Genomic DNA, 21,188 nt, shown 5'->3' on the forward strand with positions numbered 1-21,188 from the left:
TTCCATAACATGATCATTTTCTCCATCTGCTAGTATTCTGGGCAGCCGTGTGTGTGTGTGTGTGTGTGTGTGTGTGAAGTGGGCATCAGGGGGTGTTATTTTCCATAACATGATCATTTTCTTTCTGTTCCCCTCTCTTTAGACATATTACAGATGCCACACTTGCCATTGTGAAAGGAGAGACGGTACCACTTGATGTCTTACAAATCAAGGTAAAATCTTTTGTATAGATTTTTTTTAAATCATCAAAGTAATAAAGCCATATGCATATTTTTTGTTTTTTGTTTTTGTCAGTCGTGGGGCTTGGACTCTGGGCCTGGGCACTCATATTTATGTTAAAAAAAATAAACTGGCTGGGTTCTGGTGGCTCATGTCTGTAATCCTAGCTATGCAGGAGGCTGAGATCTAAGGATTGTGGTTCAAAGCCAGCCCAGGCAGTAAAAGTCTGTGAGACTCTTATCCCCAATTAACTGATAGAAAAACAGAAGTGATGTTGTGGCTCAAGTGGTAGAGCGCTGGTCTCGAGCTGAATTGCTGAGGGACAGTGCCCAGGCCTAGAGTTCAAGTCCTATTACCACCACCACCAACAACAATATAAATAAATAAATAAACTGCAGTCATTCAAATGAGATTAATGTAATGAGCATCGAAGTCTTTCTTCCCCTCTTATCCTAAGTTTTAATTCCCACAGAAAAAAAATTGCCCGGTTGCCATGAAAAGTTTTTGTTATCACTCATTAATATGATTATGAACTTATTTTTTAAAAATATTGTGGTAGGCAGTGAAGGCATAGCTTAGTGGTACAGCATGCTCTTAACATATTTGAGGCCCCTGGGTTTAATACCCAGGACAGTACAAAATAAATGAGTAAATACTATGGTAAAGGTCCATCTATGGTAAAGGTCCATAACATAAAATTTACTGTTGTAATCATTTTAAGTGTATACCTTAGTACTGTAAGCATGTGATGCTGCCTTTATATCAGTTTTGGAACTTACTTCTTGACCTCTATGGCATATTTAAGAATACCTCTATCTTTCTAATATAGTTCTCTCTCTTTAGTTATTTTACTGCTTACCTCCAACACAGGAAATTTTGCTACCTCCTATAGTTGCTTTGAATACTCAGAGAACTCAGACATATAAAATACTTAGGGTAGTGGCTGCTTGTGCGTTGGTTTTCTGTATCTCCCATACTCTCCTAATGGCAAAAGAAGCCTTTCTCTTGCCCCAGTGGAGCAGCTTCTCTTTCTTTGCAATTCAGGTTACTCAGCTATCTTAGAATCTCAGCCCTCAGATGGGCCTGAGAAAAGTTCAGACTTTGTAGATTATCTTTTTCTCTTTACAGTAGGAAGGATATCTCTGTGTAACTTTCTGTATCCCAGAAGGGAACAGAACTCCCCGTTTTTTGCTATATCAAATAATTTTAATTATTTAATGTTATATCTAACATTTTCTTGTTGATCTATAATAAAACTTGCTAATTGGTTTGCAAATATGTTTGCTGGCTATCCCCACTGAAAGGACTTAGAAGCCATGATACCCTACAGTAATGAGCATACTTGTACCCAGATTTTGGTCTTTAAATACTATTCCCTAACAAAAATAGCCAGGATTCTGAGGAGATGCTTTTCAGAGTCAGGACAAGAACAAAGCAAGACAACTCGAACACTGATGAGGACATCACAGAAAAATGAGCCACCCTGGAAGGTCCTGAAAACTGACTTCGGAACAGTTTACATATCAAAAAGAATGATATCACTGATGGATTATAATGTTTTACATAAAAAATAAATGATCTCTAAATTCCCAGTAATTTCTAGCTTTTAAATGTAGAAGGAACAATAGATTATGAACATTATCAATCTTTTGGTCACAATTTTGATCATTTTCAAGTTGAGCTAATTAATGGATCCTAAAAGCAATATAAAGCTGTTGGAAAATAAATATCCATTCAGTCTCAAAATTATTTATTAACAATTAAAAATGGAAGAATATGTCTTTTTTTTTTTTGTTGGTTGGTCGTGGGGTTTGAACTCTGGGCTTGGGCGCTGTCCCTCCCTCTTCAGCTCAAGGGCAGTGCTCTACCACTTGAGCCACAGTGCCACTTCTGGTTTTCTAGTGGTTTATTAAAGATAAGAGTTTCACGGACTTTCCTCCCAGGCTGGCTTTGAACTGCGATCCTCAGATCTCAGCCTCCTGAGTAGCTAGGATTACAGGCGTGAGCCCACTGGCACCTGGCAGAATGTGTCTTTAGAGTATAGAAATCTGGCATATTGCTACCTGTCAAAATAATCAAATTTAACATCACCAACAATTGAGCAAACTGACATTATCTGCCTCCTGATGTGATAACCTTTGGTATCCAATATTGCTTATGCAATTTTCAGCTCAAATGCTACTCTCGATCTAATCATGAAAAACCAATTCTTGAGATAGTCTATCCTCTTTTTAAAAACAGAGTTATGAAATACAGAAGAAAGTAGACAGTTCATTCAAGATTAAAGGAAATTAAATGTCACTAAATCCAGTAAAACATCTTGGGTTGGAAAATGATAACCATTGGCAGTTATTATGGACTTGAAAGTTTTTGCCTTCTCGGGAATTATTAAAACAATTAAAATATTTTAAAATGAAAGATAGCATCTACAATGTTTAATTTCTTAAGAGTTATTGTCATACCTGTATATATCATTGCTCTCAGACGATGTATGCTAAAATGTTAGAATGTGAAGTCTGCAACTTTTTGCAATTTAACAACACTGCAAACATAAATACACATACACACACACAGATAAGGCTTATATGGGAAGATGCTGGCAATGGTGAATTTAAGAAAGAGATCTAAATGGTATTCATTTTATTATTTAAGTTTTTGTCATGTCTTTTTTTTCAAAATAAAAATTTGAGAGAGGGAAAGGATGAAAGCCATTTTCAATTCTTGATCAAGATCTTCTCTTAAAAAAGAATTTAGGGGAAAAAAAAAGATTTTAAAGGACTGGGAAAGTGGCTCAGTGGTAGAGTGCTTGCCTTGCATGCATGAGACCCTGGGTTCAATACCTCAGCACCACATAAACAGAAAAAGCTGGAAGTGGCGCTGTGGCTCAAGTGGTAGAGCACTAGCCTTGAGCTGAAGAGCTGAGGGACAGTGCCCAGGCCCAGAGGTCAGGCCCTATGACCGACAAAAAAATAAAAAGAAAAAAAGAATTTAAGAGTTCAAGTGATGTAATTCCTTAGAAAAACAAAGTAACAGTCAAAACGAATACCAGAAAACTGGCTCTTAATAGATGTGTGGGGGCAGTCAAGGGGGGTGGGGAAATAGATGAATGTAGATGAGAAGAATGCAATCATGATATTTAATGCATATCCTATGAAACCAAGAAAATTGAGGGGAATGGCTGGGTTTGGACAGATGAGGGAGAATGATGAAAGGGTGACATCCATCAAGATGCATTGTGCTTATAAACTAATTTGTCAAATGGCAACTCCTATGTACAGCTCCTTAAAGATAATAAAAGTACATTTTTTTAAGCAAAGATGTAATTCCTACAAGGCAAATATTTTCAGTTAGATAGTGGTTAAGTAACTAGTTTTTCTTCATCTAATTATTTTTCATTTTTTCTTGCTCCCTCCCTACCCACTAAAGAGTAAATTCCCGAAGAGACAAAACCGTGAAGTTAGATCACCCATCCTATAAATAGTGAGCCCTATGTAATCTTTATTTAGGTTTGACTTCAATGTACCATGTATATTGAGGGTGAGCATTTTTTACTCATTGGTTACTTTGTATTTGCAAAAGAAGGGTCCACATTGTACCATGATTCTAAATTTTATTTCCCCAAACTTGCTGTTAATTATACTGGATGAATATCCCTAAGTTCAAAATCCAAAATCCTACAAACTTCAAAATCTGAAATTTAGGATCATTTCAGATATCAGATTTGGAATTTTTGGACTAAGGATGTTCAACCAGTAAAGTCTATGTAAATGTTTAAAAATCTGAAAAATCCAAAATCTGAATGCTCTGATACCAAGCATTTTGAATAAGGGATATGTGCATGTTTACAGTTGCTGAGATAAGTGTACTATTTTTTTGCCTTCTATTTTCTTTTCTTCTTTATGCAGCAATGTCTAGATTCTCCACCATGACCAATCTTTGTGGTCATGACAAAAGTAATTTAATTTGTAGTTGATATTCTAGTATATAATAAAGATGTACTGAAAGAAAAAATACTACCGATTCTCATTTAGGAAGATATTGTTTAAAACTACAGTTATTACCAAAGGAGGTGAGTCAGGATGTATCTTCTAATAACAGTGATTTACTGCTGTTTTAGATATATATTATATACTATATATTATATATATATATATATATGTTAGAAGTGATACATTTCAGAAGAATTAAATTTTAACTGGAAATTCTTGCTGTGCTTGCATCTAAACGTTTCTTGTGTCCTGAGTCTTCTGTGTTTTTCTTTCAAATAGACTGATTTTGTGAATTGATTAAACGAGTGTCAGATTTACCACAGGCTTTGTGTATTGACGACACAAAGCCAGGAAGCAGAAAACTTTCAAATTAATTCCCAGAAACATGGTATAACAGCCTTGACTCTGCTTTCTGAAGAACCCAGCTAGGTTTAATTTATTTTCTCTTTTCTCCTTATTTCTGGAAATTGCTTTCAGAATATGGAGGAAATCACTGTAGATAAAACCTGATACCGTAAGCATTATAGACGAAGCCTGACACCAAATTCTTCATCTTTTAAAAAGCAACTTAATGTATTAGTAACTGGAGATTCTCTAAAGGTAAGATAGAGTCCTGAAATGCTACAATAGTGTTTGCTATTTAGCCTTTTTAACTGTTCAGTGTGCTTTTACATCTCCACTGAACCACCAACTTGGTGAGGAAGTCAAGATATGTATTACTATCCTCACTTAACATATATACCTATTTTGTATTTATCTCTCTCTCTCTATATCATTGGATCATATCGCTTGTTGTGTGGGAGTCAGGGCTGTAATCTAGATTTTCTGCTACATAGTCTATCTGTAGCTTTTACCTTTCACTGCTTGGCTCAGAAAATATCACACCTATCACTATCCCCCTCTTTTTTTATTTTGGTCAGTTGTAGAGCTTGAACACAGGGCCTGAGCATTGCCCCAAAGCTCCTGAGCTCAAGAGTAGAATGATACCACTTTAAGCCACAGCACCACTTTTGGTTGTCTGGTGGTTAATTGAAGATAAGAGTCTTACAAGGAGGGACTTGTCCACCTGAGCTGGCTGTGAACCATGACTCTCAAATCTCAGCCTTCTGAATATGATTACAGGCATGAGTCACCTGTCTTATTCCCTGTCTTAAAGAGCAATTTATTCCAGTATAAACATCCGTAATACTCTACTAGTTATTTTTGCATAGCAGTAACCAACATACCTGGGAAGACAGCTTGAAAGAGAAAGATTTATCTGGGCTCATGGTTTCAGTCCACAGTTCCTGGCTGCCTTGATTTTGGGCCTAGGGGGAGCAGAGCACCATGGTGGTGGGAGACACAGAACATCCTGTGGAGAAGGAAGCTGTTGACCTCATAGCAGAGAGAGGGAGGAAGGCAATGGGTACATCTCCAACCTGGGAAGGCTATGAGTTTGGCAGCATGTTCCCCTCAGTTTGAAGGTATGGCTGTGTGCCTCTGTTTTTCGTTATTGACCTGCCCATCTCATAACCTGTGTATTCCAATGGACTAAGATATGGTGACGCTTTGTTGGCTTAATCTCTGTCCAGCTAATCATGCTTCTTTTGCCCATGCTCATGTATACCTCCACAGGGACTCATCTCCAGTACTGACCATAGGCCCTTCAGAGCCATCACATCTCGTGTCTCTCTGGCTGTTGGGCTTCTCTACAGCTCTTCGCACACATTTGGGCTGGTTGCCTATTATGTTATCCAGAGCCATTTCCACCTTTAGCTAGGACATAGCTCCCCACATCAAAGGAGTATTGTGGTTACAAGGCTTTTCCATCAATCCTTAGAGAATATTTGTAAAAGTCCTAAAAATTCCTGAAAAGGGAGTTAAGTTAGGGCACCGATCCACGTGTTGAGGCCTGATGGCTCAGTCACTCCTTGTTTAGGCTGCGTTGTTTTAGAACAGCAGCTCCCAGGGAGTGCTCCTTGCATACAGAAGTCCTCCCAGGGGTTGGGAAGGTGGCTCAGTGGTAGAGCGCTTGCCTTGCATGCATGAGACCCTGAGTTTGATTCCTCAGCACCACGAAAGCAGAGAAAGCCAGACGTGGCACTGTGGCTCAAGTGGCAGAGCACTAGTCTTGAGCTGAAGAGCCGAGGGACAGTACCCAGGCCCAGAGTTCAAGCCCCACAACCGACAAAAAAAAAAAGTCCTCCCAGAGAACAATTGGCATTTAACAACTCAGGAAAACCTGCTTGCTCTGTTCTCCTTCTGGAAATGTATAATATACATTAACATACTGACAACCTTAAGATAATGTCTGAGGTTTGTTTTCCCCAGCTCATCCTAATGCTTGGTATTATTTGAACTGTTTCTGTTACCTTGTTACTGTCTGTAGCTGTGTGTCCTTGGCTGTACTTTAAGCTTTGCCCCTTGTAGAAGGCTTGGTCCAGAGTTGGGGGTTCAATAAATATTTATTGGGGAGACAAATGAAAACAATTACTTGAAGAGAATTGCTGTGGGATTAGAGTGAGAGGAACTAAATTGCAGGGCAACTCTTTCACCTAATTTTGTGATTAACAGTAGTAATTTTGGTGACTTAATTAGAGATAAAGTGTGGCTATTGCCACTCAGTGTGCTGCTAGGAGGTGAGGATAGAGAACCATATGGAGAAGTATGATCACGAAGGAAAGATGACTCAGTTTTCACAAGTGGGGCCAGCGTCCAGCAATTAAACTTCCTAACACCACTTAGGTGTTGTGTGAGGCTTCTCGTGTCAAAACCGTTACTCCAAGTTACAGTGCCATTTTATGAGCCCTCAGTGAGCAGCATGGGATGTTTCTGAGAGATAATGCGGTCTTTACGTGGTTGCTTAGCCTTTATAACACTGGCTTCTGTCAAAACCATTGGTGTCATCCTTGCCTCTCCACCCGCAGGCGGCTAGGAGCTGAAGATGGCTATCTTCAGAATATGCCTAGAGTCCAGCACTTCTTCCCAGTGCTCTTGTTCCCATGCAAGTCCTGGAACTTTCTTCTGTCTGGATTGCTACAGGTCCTCTTCAGTCTCCCATCTTCCCAGGCCTCTTTGTGGTCCGTCTTCAGTGTAGTCACAGGCTGTGGTATATTACTTTTCTGTACAAAAACAAAGTCATTCAAAGGTCCTCAAGGCCAGATACAGTGTGGTTCCTGTCATTTCTCTGGCCTTATTGGTGCTGCACATGTGCTTGCTGTTCGTGTTCAAATGTCTCCAAATCTATGATAGCTTTTCTCATCTCCTATCCATTAACAATCACCCCTCCCCTCAGCATCTTTGGAATATCTGGTTTTTCATTCCATTCTTTCCTTTTTATGTTATTTCTAGCTCCCCTGCTATGGATGCATAGAAGGATTAGAGGGAGATCTTTATCCCCAGCAGGTGCTACTGTACCTCCCTCTTGTTGCTGATGCCTGAGTGCCTCTCTTAACAGCTTCATTTGTGAGTTCTTGGAATGTCTCCCAATACAAGAGTTTTGAGGTTGAATATCTGTTGTAGCTCCACTGCCTTCATCTCCCTCCCTAGCCCCCAAGCTCAGTGGCCTACCCAGCCTCTTGATGCTTAGTCACTGTGGCCCCTGTGCTAGTCTCTTAGATGAGTCACAAGATGACCCAAAGCCCTGCTGCATCCCACAGTGTCCACTTGTCACTTCAGAGACTAACATGTTCTCTTTACTGTCTGTCACCTCCTTGCTCTGCCATCCCATAGTCTAGGTGCCTTTTCCATTGCTTATGCAAGTACAAACAACAGGAAGGCCAGTGCCCTGTCAGAACAGATACTGAACAAAGGGATAAAAGGCCAGTGCCTCTCCATATGGTTGGTTGGGTATAGTAGGCAGAGAGTGAAAGGCAGAAGTGAGCAGAAGGCAGAACGTGCTTTCTCCAGGCCAGCAACTTCCAGGGCCACCCCCTTACCCCCAGGTTTTAAACTTAGCTTATGCTAGTCATGGTGGTTAATGGTGTGGAAGAAATAGAGATGGTTCTTCTGACATTTAGAAAACTAGAGTTGTGTCCAGCAACTATCTTCAAAATGTAGAGGTGTCCAAGGTCTATACTTTTCAGCTCTTGGGATACGGCTAGTTGTGTTGTTCAGCCTTATAGCGAATATGTTCCTAGCCAGCAGATCATGAATCTGCTTGTGAGACCTACTACATAAAAATTAATTTTATTAGCCAGGTGCTGGTGGCTCACACCTGTAATCCTAACTACTCAGGAGGCTGAGATCAAAGGATTGTGGCTCAAAGCCAACCCAGACAGGAATGTCTGTGAGACTCTTATTGCCAGTAAACTACTAGAAAACTGGAAGTGGCACTGTGCCTCAAGTAGTGGAGTGCTTGCTTTGAGCTGAAGAGCTGAGGGACAGTGCCTAGGCCCAAAGTTCAAGACCCACAACTGACAAAAATAATAATTTTATTTTTACAGCGTGGATTGTCCAAGTACTCTTCCAGCATGCTTTTAAGATTAATTTTTCTTGAATATTGAATCATATATATTTAGAAATAGGCTGTGAACAATTTGCTCTGGATACTTCACATTTAGAATATTCTTATGTTACTGTACTTACAAAGCTAAATCAAATGTATTTAATTTCCAGGGTGAAAAAGAACAACCTGTGTTTGCAATGACTGGCCTTCGCTGGGGATCCTTCAGAGATGCTGGCGTCAAAATTAGCAAGTAAAGCATTCCTCTGCTGATGTGTGATGATTGTAAAAACCTTCTGTCCCTGACTTTGAGATTTTAATACACAGTGCTCTGGGAATAAATCTGGAGGTCTAGATGGGTATGAATTATGAGGTAGGAATAGTCAAGTCACAATTTGCATCCTATATGCAGAAAGGCCAAAGAAAATTCCAGTTTCCTCAACACTAGCATGGTGGCAGCCAGGGAGAAGGATACATCCCTGTTTTTAGACATAACATTGGAGTGTAGTTTAGGCTCAAGCTGAACTGAAGAGAAAACTGTCATCTGGCTGTCATCTGGCTGCAGGCTTAGCAAGGTATCAAGTGGAAGGTCTGCCTGGTCTCAGCCATGTATAGTTGGTTGGGAAAACTGCTCAGAGGTGTTTTTTTTTTTTTTAAGGTGTCATAGATTGAGACCACAGGCTCCCCGCTCTTAGAGACAGAAGAAAGGTGGAAGTTTAGCTGTGTTATGAGGTGGAAGGGCTGGCCTGTAGAGATGACTAGAGGGTCACTGCTGACTTCCATGGCAGTAGCCTTCGTTTTGGAGAATCTATTATATGAAATGAGACCCATGGCTTGGAAAGACAGTGTGTCTTTAGAGTCATGTGGAGAGTGAGTACAGGCCATGGCCTCGTGTGGTAGCACACTTTATTCCTGATGGCTATACTTTTTCCTTATCCTGAAGCCTAGGGCTCCTAGTTTTAGTATAGTTGAGCTGAATTATGATTGGTGAACACACACAACTCTCTCATCAGGAAACCCCTCCTGCACTTTGTAGGCCGTCCTGCCACCCTTCCTTCATAGAAATTTCTCATATGTTTCATTTAATTATTCCTGCTAATAAAATTCCTGACTGTGGAATATCAAAAGAGAGATACTGCTGTATTGCATTACGCATGGCAGTCTTAAATATTTCATATCATTTTTTTGCAAACATGCCATGATTATGTTGATTTCACAACTTGCATTGGGTTTGCTCTGTGATCTCATATTCCCCCCGAGCTCACCAAGAGGATTGCTCTGCTTTCTCTGAGAGTCTAGTGGGAACAAATTGCTTTCCAAAATGTGTTAATCAACAACTAAGCACAGCTGTCTAAAGGCACCTCCCGTTCTTTGACTGGCTTTCAAGCATTTAATAGCAAAATTTGGTGGTGGTTATAGAATACCTTGGCTGGCTCTGGCCACTGAGTTATTTTTTTGTATAAAACAAGGACACAAGAAATCATTCCCTGGCTGGCCATGGGAAGATTGCGAGCATAGTGTCAAGATTTACTGCTGGTAGAGGTGAAGGGAACTGCTGACAATTTAGAAATAAATTGCCTGAGTCAGGATGTTTTTCTACTTGGCTAACTGGGAAAAGTAGCAAACTATAAAGTAGCTTAGAAAACAAACAACCACCACCACAACAACAACAAAAATCAGATGACCAGTAGCTCTATCAGCTGTATTATCCTTAATAATAATTTAGAATGTTCCACATTGCCCATTGTTATATGGATTATATCTAAAAATATCTATTCTCAAATTCCAGGTCCAGTTACTGTGTCATTGACCCTTGCTATATAATTATGCATGGTTTTGTTTTAGGCTTTCCCTAAAGCCTGAAATGGTTGTTGTTTGGTTGTTAGTCTGTTTTCCATATCCTTGCTCCTGCCTTGGGTGATCTCCTTCCCTGTTCCATATATAAACCCACCCTGTGCCAGACGTTGTCCAGGCTCCATGCCTCACTTTATTCTTGTGCTATTCATTTTACACGTATGGCTGCTCCTATGATTTTAGACCTTTTGTCCCTTCTTAACTCCTCTTACCACAAAATTGTGTTCAGGTTATACCATGACACATATAGTAACTTATTACTTAACCTTCGCAAATCATAAGCTCTGAAAGTTGGAAAAGTTATACAGTCTATGTCTTCTGTATACTTTATCTTCCCTCCATGGACATAGTATAAATAGCAGTTAAGAAGAGATGACTGATAACAGAATTTTAAGAGAAGAATCTACTCTGTTGTCACTTTTAAATTCCAAACTAGGCATCTTTCTCTCTCTCTTTCTCCCCAGTAGCTTTTAGGTATTTAGCAATACACAGATCCTCTTCACCTCCATACTTAAAACTTGCTGTGGTAAAGCTGTATAACATGAGTGGTGCAATCTCATACTAGTTTACTCATTTTAATTGTGTGTGTTTTGTTGGTGAGAAAGGATGTGTGGCACAGGCTCCGTCCTATAGTCCGTGACATATTGATTGTGCAGAAACTGCACTGTCTCCATGTAGCTTCATCATCCTGTCCTTGTGGCTCTTTTGACTACACACTCAACTGTATTTTATGATTTAAAAATCATCGTTATAGTGACACTTGTGAATTTAGGAAACTCAAGTAGACTCTGGTATTACTTCTAAGTGGCAAGAATCTACTATCTCACCACATACCATGGGACATGGTATCAAACTGCAGGTTTAAAATTTAGTGTTGAGCCACATCCTCAAACCCTCTAGAGCAGCAAATCGTAATTTTAATGTCTTATCTGTCATGATATATTTTAATCTGGTTTTTATTGTGGTCCTTCTCAGGTACTGGTATCTTGGGCCTCTAAAAATCAAAGCAGCTCACTTTTTCAGCACTCTTCAGGTAAATACCACTTAAAACTTGCCCTGTGTTATTTTGTTGGTTCTTTGCAATGTGTGTATCTGAGATTTTTCTAAAATTTCTTGCTACAGGTGCATGTCACATGATCTAACACTAAAATGGCAGTTACAGAAAGATTCTTGTTTTCTTTTTTATGATTTTTTTAATTGTGAAAATACTGCACAGAGAGTTACAATTACATGGGCAAGATAATGAGTACACTTCTTATCCTCCTTTGTTTCCCCCTCCCATCCCTTCCCATCTCCTCCTCCCCTCCCCACCTCCCGCCCCCTGCCTGCCAAAGTTGTAAAGTTTGTTTTCCAACATAATGACTTATTGTTGCAATGAGTCCACCTGTATCCCTATTTGAATGATTTGTTTTTTTCCCTTTCCCTACACAAATTATACCAACATAAAATACAGTGAAAGCAGGGGTTATATCATGGGGGAGGGGCATACAAAGCAACAAAGAAATCATCTTATAAATATGTTAGAAACAATCACATGAAAGAAAAAACATTTGAATACTTACCTTGGGGTTCATTTCCCTAACATCAACTTATCTGACCTTTTCTCCTTGACTCAGACATATACTAGTTATTGCAAATAAGGGAAACCATGGGACCTATGTTTCTTTGGGCCTGGCTTACTTCACTTAATATAATTTTTTCCAAGTCTTTGCATGTCCTAACAAATGGGGCAATGACATTCTTTCTGACAGAGCCATAGAATTCCATTGTGTATATATACCACATTTTCTTGATCCATTCATCTAGTGAGGGGCATCTGGGTTGGTTCCATATCTTAGCTATGGTAAATAATAGCTTCTTGTTTTCATAAGTAATCATTGTTCAAATACATACTCATTCCCTCCATGACCAAATCCATATTGTATTTCTCCTTGATACTTCCTTTCCCTTTGCTATTTACTAACTCACCCTTGTCAGACAAATTTTGAGCAGAATAGCATTACTTGCATATATGTCTACATTAGTATGTAGCAGTGAGTTGAAGATTTATACTAGGAGATATGTAATTGTACAGGTTTGTATATAAGATCAGTAGGCTTCAAATTATACTACCTAAAGATGAGTAGTGACTACCATGCTGGGCAGCACAGGTCGAGAACATTTCCATCATCAGAGGAATTTCTTGGGAACAGTGCTATTATATGCTGAACATTAAAAAAAAATTAAGGGTAGTGAGCATAACACAGTGGTAAAGCATGAATTCAATTCTCAGTACCACAACCATAACAAAATATAGCAATTTTTAAAAGTTGGCATAAAAACTCTAGAATTCATTTCAATTATGATTAATTATTAATGGAAAGTATTAAGGAAAATGCAAGCGGGACACTGGTAGCTCACACCTATAATCCTAACCACTAAGGCTAAGATCTGAGGATCAAGGTTGATGCCAGCCCAGGCAGTTAAATTCTTCAGATTCTTTTTTTATTATTATTAATGTTTTTTTTTAATTGTGAAAATACGGTACAGAGGGGTTACCATTACATGAGCAAGGTAATGAGTACATTTCTTATCAAGCATTGTTGCCTCCTCCTTTGTTTTTCCCTTACTATCCCTGCCCTCCCATCTCCATGACTATATTACCCCCCATCCCTCTATCCCCCCTAAGTTCTTGAAATTCTTATCTCTAATTAACTAATCAAAAGCTGGAACTAAATGTATGGCTCTAGTGATAGAGTGCCAGCTATGAGCAGAAAAAGCCAGTTGTGATTGTGAGTTCAGGTCCCAGTACTAACACACACACACACACACACACACACACACACACACACACTAAAATAGAAAACTATTAATAGAAAAGTCACCCCTAACTATATCCTATGTATAACTTTTATGCAAATTGAAATAGAATAGTCTATTTGGCTGGCTAAGCTGAAAACTAGTAGTGAGAAACTTGTTTCTAATATTAATATGAAAAATTATTGGTAAGCTGGGTGTTGGTGGCTCATGCTTGTAATCCTAGCTATGTAGGATGCTGAGATCTGAGGGTTACAGTTTGAAGCCAGCCTAGGTGGGAAAGCCCATGAGACTCTTATCTCTAATAACTACTCAGAAGAAGCTGGAAGTGGCTCCATGGCTCCAGTGGTAGAGCGCTAGCCTTGAGCACAGATGCTCAGTGACAGTCCAGGCCCTGAGTTCAAGCCTCAGGACTGGCAAAAAATAAATAAATAAATTGGTAATGTATGTCCATTGGAAAACATAGCTTCCCTTAACTTTCCAGAAAATTTTCAGTCAGAATAAATAATTAAGTGTGAAAGTTGGAAATCATTAAAATAAAAGAAGTAAATCTATATAACTTTCAAAATCTACTTGGGAAGGTAAAGGCAGTTTACCTAGGAAAACTGGATTTGTGTAATATCTCTTTATTCAAGGGAATAATCTCATTGGTGGAATGGTAAGTCCATTCAGGAAGAAACATTTTCTACATGGTGGTGTACCAGCAAGTATAAACTTCCTCACCACTTATTCAACAAGCAATTACTGACACATGCTTGAGATTCAAAGTCAAAGAGCAGGCTTTTTGGCCTCAAGAAGTGTTCAAGAGCTGGAGAGAAGTCAAATAAATCAGCAGTTTGGAAAGTGGTAAGAAATAGCTGTGGAAGGCTAAGGCAGTATGGGGAGGAGACACGTCTAAATCTGAGGATGAGAAAGTCTGTCTAGGGAAGGTGACGCATTAAGTTTAGAAGTATACCTGGGACTAAATAAAAATGTTGGTGGAGAGACAAGGTGTGTGAAGTCACTGTAGTAGACTATGGTCATTAATTGCAGTTGACACTGTAGGAAGCCAGAAAATCAAGGTAGAGCAAGTTAGGGCAGGCTTCAGTCTGAGGTCCAACTTTTATCCTTGCAGCTTTGGGGAATTTGTGAGTCTTAAGCTGAGGTGCAAAATTAACTGATCTGCCTTTGGAGGAAGTCGTTTGACAGCAGTGTGGACAAGAAATTGGACATAAGTAGCCAAAGGCAAAGAGAGCAGATAGATTAGTGAAGTGATCCAATGATGAAGGTAGAGCACATGAAGATGTGGAAGAATGCTAACACCAGTAATCCTAGCTACTCAGGAGGCTGCACTGCAGTCTGAGGATCACAAGTCAAAGGCAGCTCAGGCAAACAAGTTAACAAAAAAAGCTGAAACTGGAGGCATGGCTCAAGGAGTAAAGTTCTAGCCTTGAGTGAAAAAACAAATACAAGGCCCTGAATTCAAGAGAAAAAAAAAGTGTGAGCTTCAAGTACTATAGCAGAGAGTCTAAATAAAAGCAACAAAATGTCAATGACATTTGGTAGATATCAGTGTGTTTACTTACAAGAGATGGGGTATGGAGAGGGCCAAATTGAAGACAGTTAAGGAACAAAATAGGAGGGGGGCAAAGAAGTGGAGATGGTTTAGCGGTATGACTCAGTGGTAAGAGCACCCACTTAGGAAGCACGAGACCCTACCAGTACCACCAGGAGAATAAAAAAGAGTAGAGGAGACAGCAAGAGTAGGCTTTAAGAAGACTTCAAGAAGAAGAAGGCTTCTTCAAGACTTTGAAGAGGAGATAGAAACAGCAAAAGCTGTAGAGAATTGTAGAAGTAATAGAGTGTTAGATTTTTAATTGGAGAAATACCCATGTCTTCATACCCTGAATTAGGAAGAGATGATGAGAAAGAGAGAAAACATGTCTGAGTTAGCAAAAATCCATGAGCAGGTAGAAGGTGGAGAGGTGGAGAGGCAGGACGCTGTCAGGTGCTCAATGTGCTTATTGAAGCAGTCTTCTGAACATGAAGTGAGTGACGGCATGGAAGATCTGATGAAGACATGAAAAGAGGATGAGGATTTTCCAGAGATGCTGAGAACCAGAGACTGTGAACTAAAGAGTGTGATGTTGGGGGTGGGGAGGCTTCTTCCTTCTTACAGTGCTGGGTTTATGAGTATAGAAAGATTGATCTACAATTGAGCTTTTCAAGGTACTCGTTATTAGAAGAATAAAGACACAAAATGGCTTCTAGCTCATGAAATAATAAAAGCAGACCTAATTTGCTAAGTTTTGAATCCTGAAGAATAAAATTAACTTAGTAATTGTAATAAAAACTAAAAAAAATAATAAATTTTTTAAAAAAAATTGGGCAGCTTCAGTGAAGAAATAGAAAACACATCACAGTTGCTGCCAGACAGGATGTTAGGGCAGGTCAGACCCATTGGTCCTTCTAGATTGGAAAGGAATAAGCATTATAGTTAGAAAAACCAACATTGTCTTATTAATTATTCATTTATTCATTTTGGTATTGGTGCTGGGACTTGAACTCAGGGCTTAGGCACTGTCCCTGAGTTTTTGTGCTCAAGGCTAGTACTCTGCCAATTGAACCACAGCTCTACTTTCAGCTTTTTTTTTTTTTTGGTCATTCATGGGGCTTGAACTCTGGGTCTGGGTGCTCTCCCTCAGCTCTTCAACTCAAAATGAGGCTTTACCACTTGAGACACAGTACTACTCCATTTTTCTGATGATTAATTGCAGATAAGAGTCTCACTGACTTTCCTGCCTAAGCTGGCTTTGAACTGTGATCCTCAGATCTCAGCCTACTGAGTAACTAGGATTACAGGTGTGAGCCACTAGCACTCTTCCATAATTGTTAGTGTTTTTATATTTACCTCATGGTAACTGGAGAACAGGAAGGTAACTCAGTATAACAGACAAAGGGGGCACAAAAGAATCAACCAGAGGACGGTGCAGTGTGATTAGAGGGTAGGATATCAGGTATATTGGATTTTTGCATCATGTGACCAAATACTGGAGAGAAGCAACTTAAGGGGAAAAAAAATTCAGAGGTAGCAGCGGACTTGGCAGAGCAGTGCAGTTTACATCATGGCAGCCAGGAAGAAGAGAAAAAGAAGAAACAGAGACCAGGACTAATCTGTCCCAAAGGACATCCCCCTGGCGACTGACTTCCTCTGCTAGATTGTACCTGTTCTTTCCCCACTTCCCAGTAATGCCATCCTATTAAGAATGTGCCAAGTAGTCAAATCATCTCTGGAAACAACTCACAGACATACCCAAAAGTGGTTCACTAATCTCCTAGGTGTTTGTTGAGTTCTGCCAACTTGACAATGAAGATTAGCCATCACTATAGGGGTGTCTGTGTTCAAGATGGAATAGTTGGGCATAGTAATGAGAGTCAGGATCGAACTAGGCTAAAAATCTGTAGGGTGGTTTTAGTTTTTCCTGTAGATGGATCCAAGATGTTACTGGATTTGGGTGCTAGAAAGTAGATTTCAGAACCTCCAGTGAGAATGATGGGCTTTGATGCTGCAAGAGGCCTTGGGCTGGATTTGGATTGCGAGGCTGAGCTGAACCATTTTGGCTTCTATGTAGAGTGTGATTCCAGAGGTGAGGTAGATATTTGAGGCAACTAGATTTTAATAGTTTCAATTTCATGTCACAGGATAAACACTCATGGATTCTTTCCTTCCTTCCTTCCTTCTTTCCTTCCTTCCTTCCTTCCTTCTTCCCTCCCTCCCTCCCTCCCTTTCTTCTTTCCTTCCTTCCTTCCTTTCTTCTTTCCTTCCTTCCTTCCTTCCTCCTTTCTTCCCTCCCTCCCTCCCTCCCTCTCTCCCACCTCTTCTTTTTTCTTAAGAAATGTAAACAATAGTGTTCAGTCCACTAGTTTTCTCTCTCGTGTGTATTAGGGAGTGCAACAGAGGCAGCAGTCGTGGCGTTCATGATTTTCAAGAGAAGATAAGGGGGAAAGGACTCTGGAGGATTCCCTATTCCAAATTAGAGAGAATTCTGTTGAAGAAGTTACTACCATATTCTCAGGACAAGCTAGAATTTAAACCTTTGCAAAGTGAAGCTCCCAAGGTTAGTAGGAACTATATGTGCATGACAGATTGTTTTCTCTCATTAACAGGAGTGGCCTCAGACTCACGAAGCCTCCATCTCCTACACAGGGCCTAAAGAGAGACCACCCAGTGAACCAGAAGAAATCCCTCCCCGGCCCTCTCTGTACAGGAGAATCCTCCGCAGGCTCGCCTCATACTGGGCACAACCACAGGATGGTGAGCAGTGTGGTGATTGCAGATTGGAAAGCCCTGCTCAGTTTAGAAATGGCCTCAGGCAGACCTCCAAAATCAGCCTTACATATGTAACTGAGCAGGAGAAGGTGTTAATTCAGCCTTCCTGTACCCTCTCTCTGTCGCTGACATTTATGTGATTGTGGCTGTTTTTGGTAGGAGTGTTCTTGGAATAAAGATTCCATTTTTAGCCTGACATTTCACCTTTGAAGGATGAAATAAAGCTAAGGTGGAGATCTGGCAGGAAGGGCTCAGGTGGTGGGAAGGGGTAGTATCAGTGGAAGAAGCTGACCTGTGTCTGACGGATTCCCAAAGCCCTTTCCCAAGAGGTGAGCCCAGAGGTCTGGAATGACGTAAAGCTGTCCACCATCGAGCTGTCCATCACAACCCGGAACAGCCAGCCAGACCTGATGGTAAGTGTGTTCATCTTGAGAAAAGCATTTGGGATCTGAGAATAATGACAACAGGGCAGCATATTCTTAGGCCATTTTGGTATTTTTATTTTTGCTCTGTGAGCATAGGGAAGAAAGGATTAGAAAAAAGGTATAGGATCTTGCAAGGAGGAACAGCAAGATGTAGGTAGGTGTAGCTTAGTGTGGAAGCTAACAGGACTTGAGCAGATATTCCTGTCATTATTTAGTTGGTCTTCAGAAGGCTTAGAACAGATTCCTTTAGAATGAAAATCTAGGTAGTCTCTCACTTTTCACTGAAGCAAAAATTGTTTTTATGACTATATTAAATATATAGATTCAGGTCCCTAGAAACACACACCACAGACGCACGCGCGCGTGTACACACACACACACACACACACACACACACAGAGCTGTACGATTTTATTTGGGTTTTTGGGTTCAGTCTCTAGACAAGCAATGTCTAATGCAGTGGTAGTCAGCCTCACAAGACTATTTACATTTAAATTAATTAGAATTAAGATGAAATTAACTCATTTCCTCAGTAACACTAGCCATATTTCAGATGTTCAATAATACATGGCTAATAGCCACCATAGTGGAAAGCACAGACATAAAACATTTCCACCAGTGCTGAACATTGTATTGAACAGTGCCATTCTAGACAATGTGCTAAAGTCAAAAGTGAAAGAAAGCCAGTTGTTTCTGTATAGCTTCTAAGAGAAGAATTGACCTTCTAGAATTAAGCCTCATTACTAGAAGATAGATAATAACTTGGAAGGTGCCTTAGTTACTAAGGAAGATTTAAATAAGATAAAATTAAAGACATAAACAATTCATGTGAAATAAATGAGGTTTTATTGGAACACAGGCATATTTATTCATACAGGTGTTGTCTGTGCTGTCCTTGAGCTGCAGTGAGAAAGCCGAGTAGTTGTCATGGTTCCAAAGTCTAAAACATTTACTATTTGGCTATTTTCAGAAAAATTATATTGACCCTGCCATAACAAAATCTTAGTAATTTATGCAAATGAGAATGTTAATAGAAGCCATTCTTAACTGTGAACTAATTACAACATTTAGCTTTTATGCAAATCAAAGTCATTGTTGCCCTGGCCAGTTGGAAATTGGCACATACAGTCAGAATGTGGTTTGATTCCAGCACTAATATTTGGAGTATTGACTTGTTTTCTAATTACAAAAGTAATACATGTTTGTTGGAAAACATTTGCCAAACATTCTTAAATAATAATTGCAGTTGAATTAAAGAGCTGTTTAGAATAAAACTACAGAAGTATTAGAGTAAAATCTTGAGAGACTTCAGTATATACCTGGAGAAGACAAAGCCTCTAAACATGATGCCTACAGCAGAGTTCCTGTTGATGCATTTATCTATTTATTACAAAGATACTATAAAAGCCAGGCGTTGGTGGCTCATGCCTGTAATCCTAGCTACTCAGCAGGCTAAGATCTGAGGATCACAGTTCAAAGCCAATCCAGGCAGGAAAGTCCGTGAGATTCTTATCTCCAATTAACCATCAGAAAACAGGAAGTGGTGCTGTGGCTCAAGTGGTAGAGTGCTAACCTTGAGCTGAAGAGCTCAGGGATAGGCCCAGAGTTCAAGCCGTTCAAGCCTTATGACCAATCAAAACAAACAAACAAACAAACTATATATATATATATATATATATATACACATATACATATATATGTACTGTAAACAAACTCATATACATTAGGATGTAATAGATTGGCAGTGAATAGCTTTTCTTATCACAAACTCCTAATTTAAGTCAATAAGAAATGAGCAAAGGGACACATTTAAAAGAACGAACAAAGGATTAAAATAGTGAATTTTCAAAAGAAATCAACACTTAAAAAGAACGTAACTTCTACCAGATGCCTGGTACTGTCCTAAAATTTTACATATATTCAACTACATGACCCTCATAACTACTCTATCAGAACCTTTATCAGAATTTCTTATGTAAGAGAACAGAAAAACAGTTCTCAACATCAAAGAAACACGGAATAGTAAGTAGTGGATTGTCACAGATGAAAAGCTCTAGCTCAGTCAGCCTTGGTGCAGGTGGAGATAAGCAATCTGGGCATTGTGATGACAGTGTAGCTAACACCCTGTTCAATAGCAGCCTGGTAAGTTTATACAGTGTCTAAAATACATGCCTACCTATTGTTCTGTTAAGCATAGGAATTTATCTTGCAGAGATGAGCACATAAATATGTAATATAGATAGTACTTCTTTGACCCAATGGAATTCTGAAAAAATTATAGAAAGTGAGAGTATGAAGGTTAAAAAAGTGAGATCTATTCCAGAGGAATTTTACAAAGAAAGATAAAATTTCTATCACACATTTCCTTTCTACTCAGCCCTTGGTAATTTGTACTTCCAGTATTTTGTACATGTTCTTTTACCATTGTTCTCATCTCTGATGATTGAATACCAATGAATGGATTGGGTTCAGTGAGCCTGTGATTCAGCTCTAGATTAGCCGCATTCAGAATGCTGAGTGCTTTTATCTTTGTGCCAATTATAAAGGTAGCCAATGCTGTGTTCCTTTATCGCTAATGGAGCACATCCATTTTTTTTCTTTTTTCCACAGAAATAAAAGCAAACGCAATAAAACAGTTAAAGACAACGTGCCCGCCATGTAATAGCTTAAAATACTTACTTATCATTAAAAGCAGTATATTCAGTGTGAGAAAGAAGCTTTAGGAATATGAACATGGAATATGAGAATGTTAGGATCTTTTGAGTACATGAATTTACTATATTCTTTTTTTTTTTTTTTGCTGTTTTGCTTGAAGTCAGGGCTTTGTGCTCTCACTTGACTTTTTCATTTAAGGCTGGAGCTCTACCATTGAGCCACACCTCCACTATGTACTGTATTTCTAATAATATATGAAACTAACAGTTAAATGTATTTTAGTACATCTATTTCTAATATATAACCATTTATCTAGTTACTGATAAGGCAAGATATACAATTCAATGTTGTTAAAAAACTGAGTGATAGGGCTGGGAAGGTGGCTCAGTGGTAGAGTGCTCGCCTTGCAAGCATGAGGCCCTGGTTTCGATTCCTCAGCACCACATAAGCAGAAAGAAAAAAGCTGGAAGTGGTGCTGTGGCTCAAGTGGTAGAGTGCTAGCCTTGAGCTGAAGAGCT

At 39.4% G+C, this 21,188-nt stretch overlaps 1 protein-coding gene across 1 annotated transcript in view; it reads left to right on the plus strand.

Moving 5' to 3' along the window:
* Agk (acylglycerol kinase) overlaps positions 1-21,188 on the plus strand; it is an 80,025-nt gene that overhangs the window by 52,671 nt on the left and 6,166 nt on the right. The window contains exons 8-12 of the mRNA XM_013021636.1: positions 143-212; positions 8,805-8,884; positions 11,461-11,518; positions 17,428-17,575; positions 17,906-18,003. Coding sequence (XP_012877090.1) covers positions 143-212; positions 8,805-8,884; positions 11,461-11,518; positions 17,428-17,575; positions 17,906-18,003 — 454 coding nt within the window. The remainder of the gene's footprint in view (positions 1-142; positions 213-8,804; positions 8,885-11,460; positions 11,519-17,427; positions 17,576-17,905; positions 18,004-21,188) is intronic.

Source organism: Dipodomys ordii, unplaced genomic scaffold (assembly GCF_000151885.1).
Source record: "Dipodomys ordii isolate 6190 unplaced genomic scaffold, Dord_2.0 Scaffold56, whole genome shotgun sequence".
Lineage (NCBI taxonomy): Eukaryota > Metazoa > Chordata > Mammalia > Rodentia > Heteromyidae > Dipodomys > Dipodomys ordii.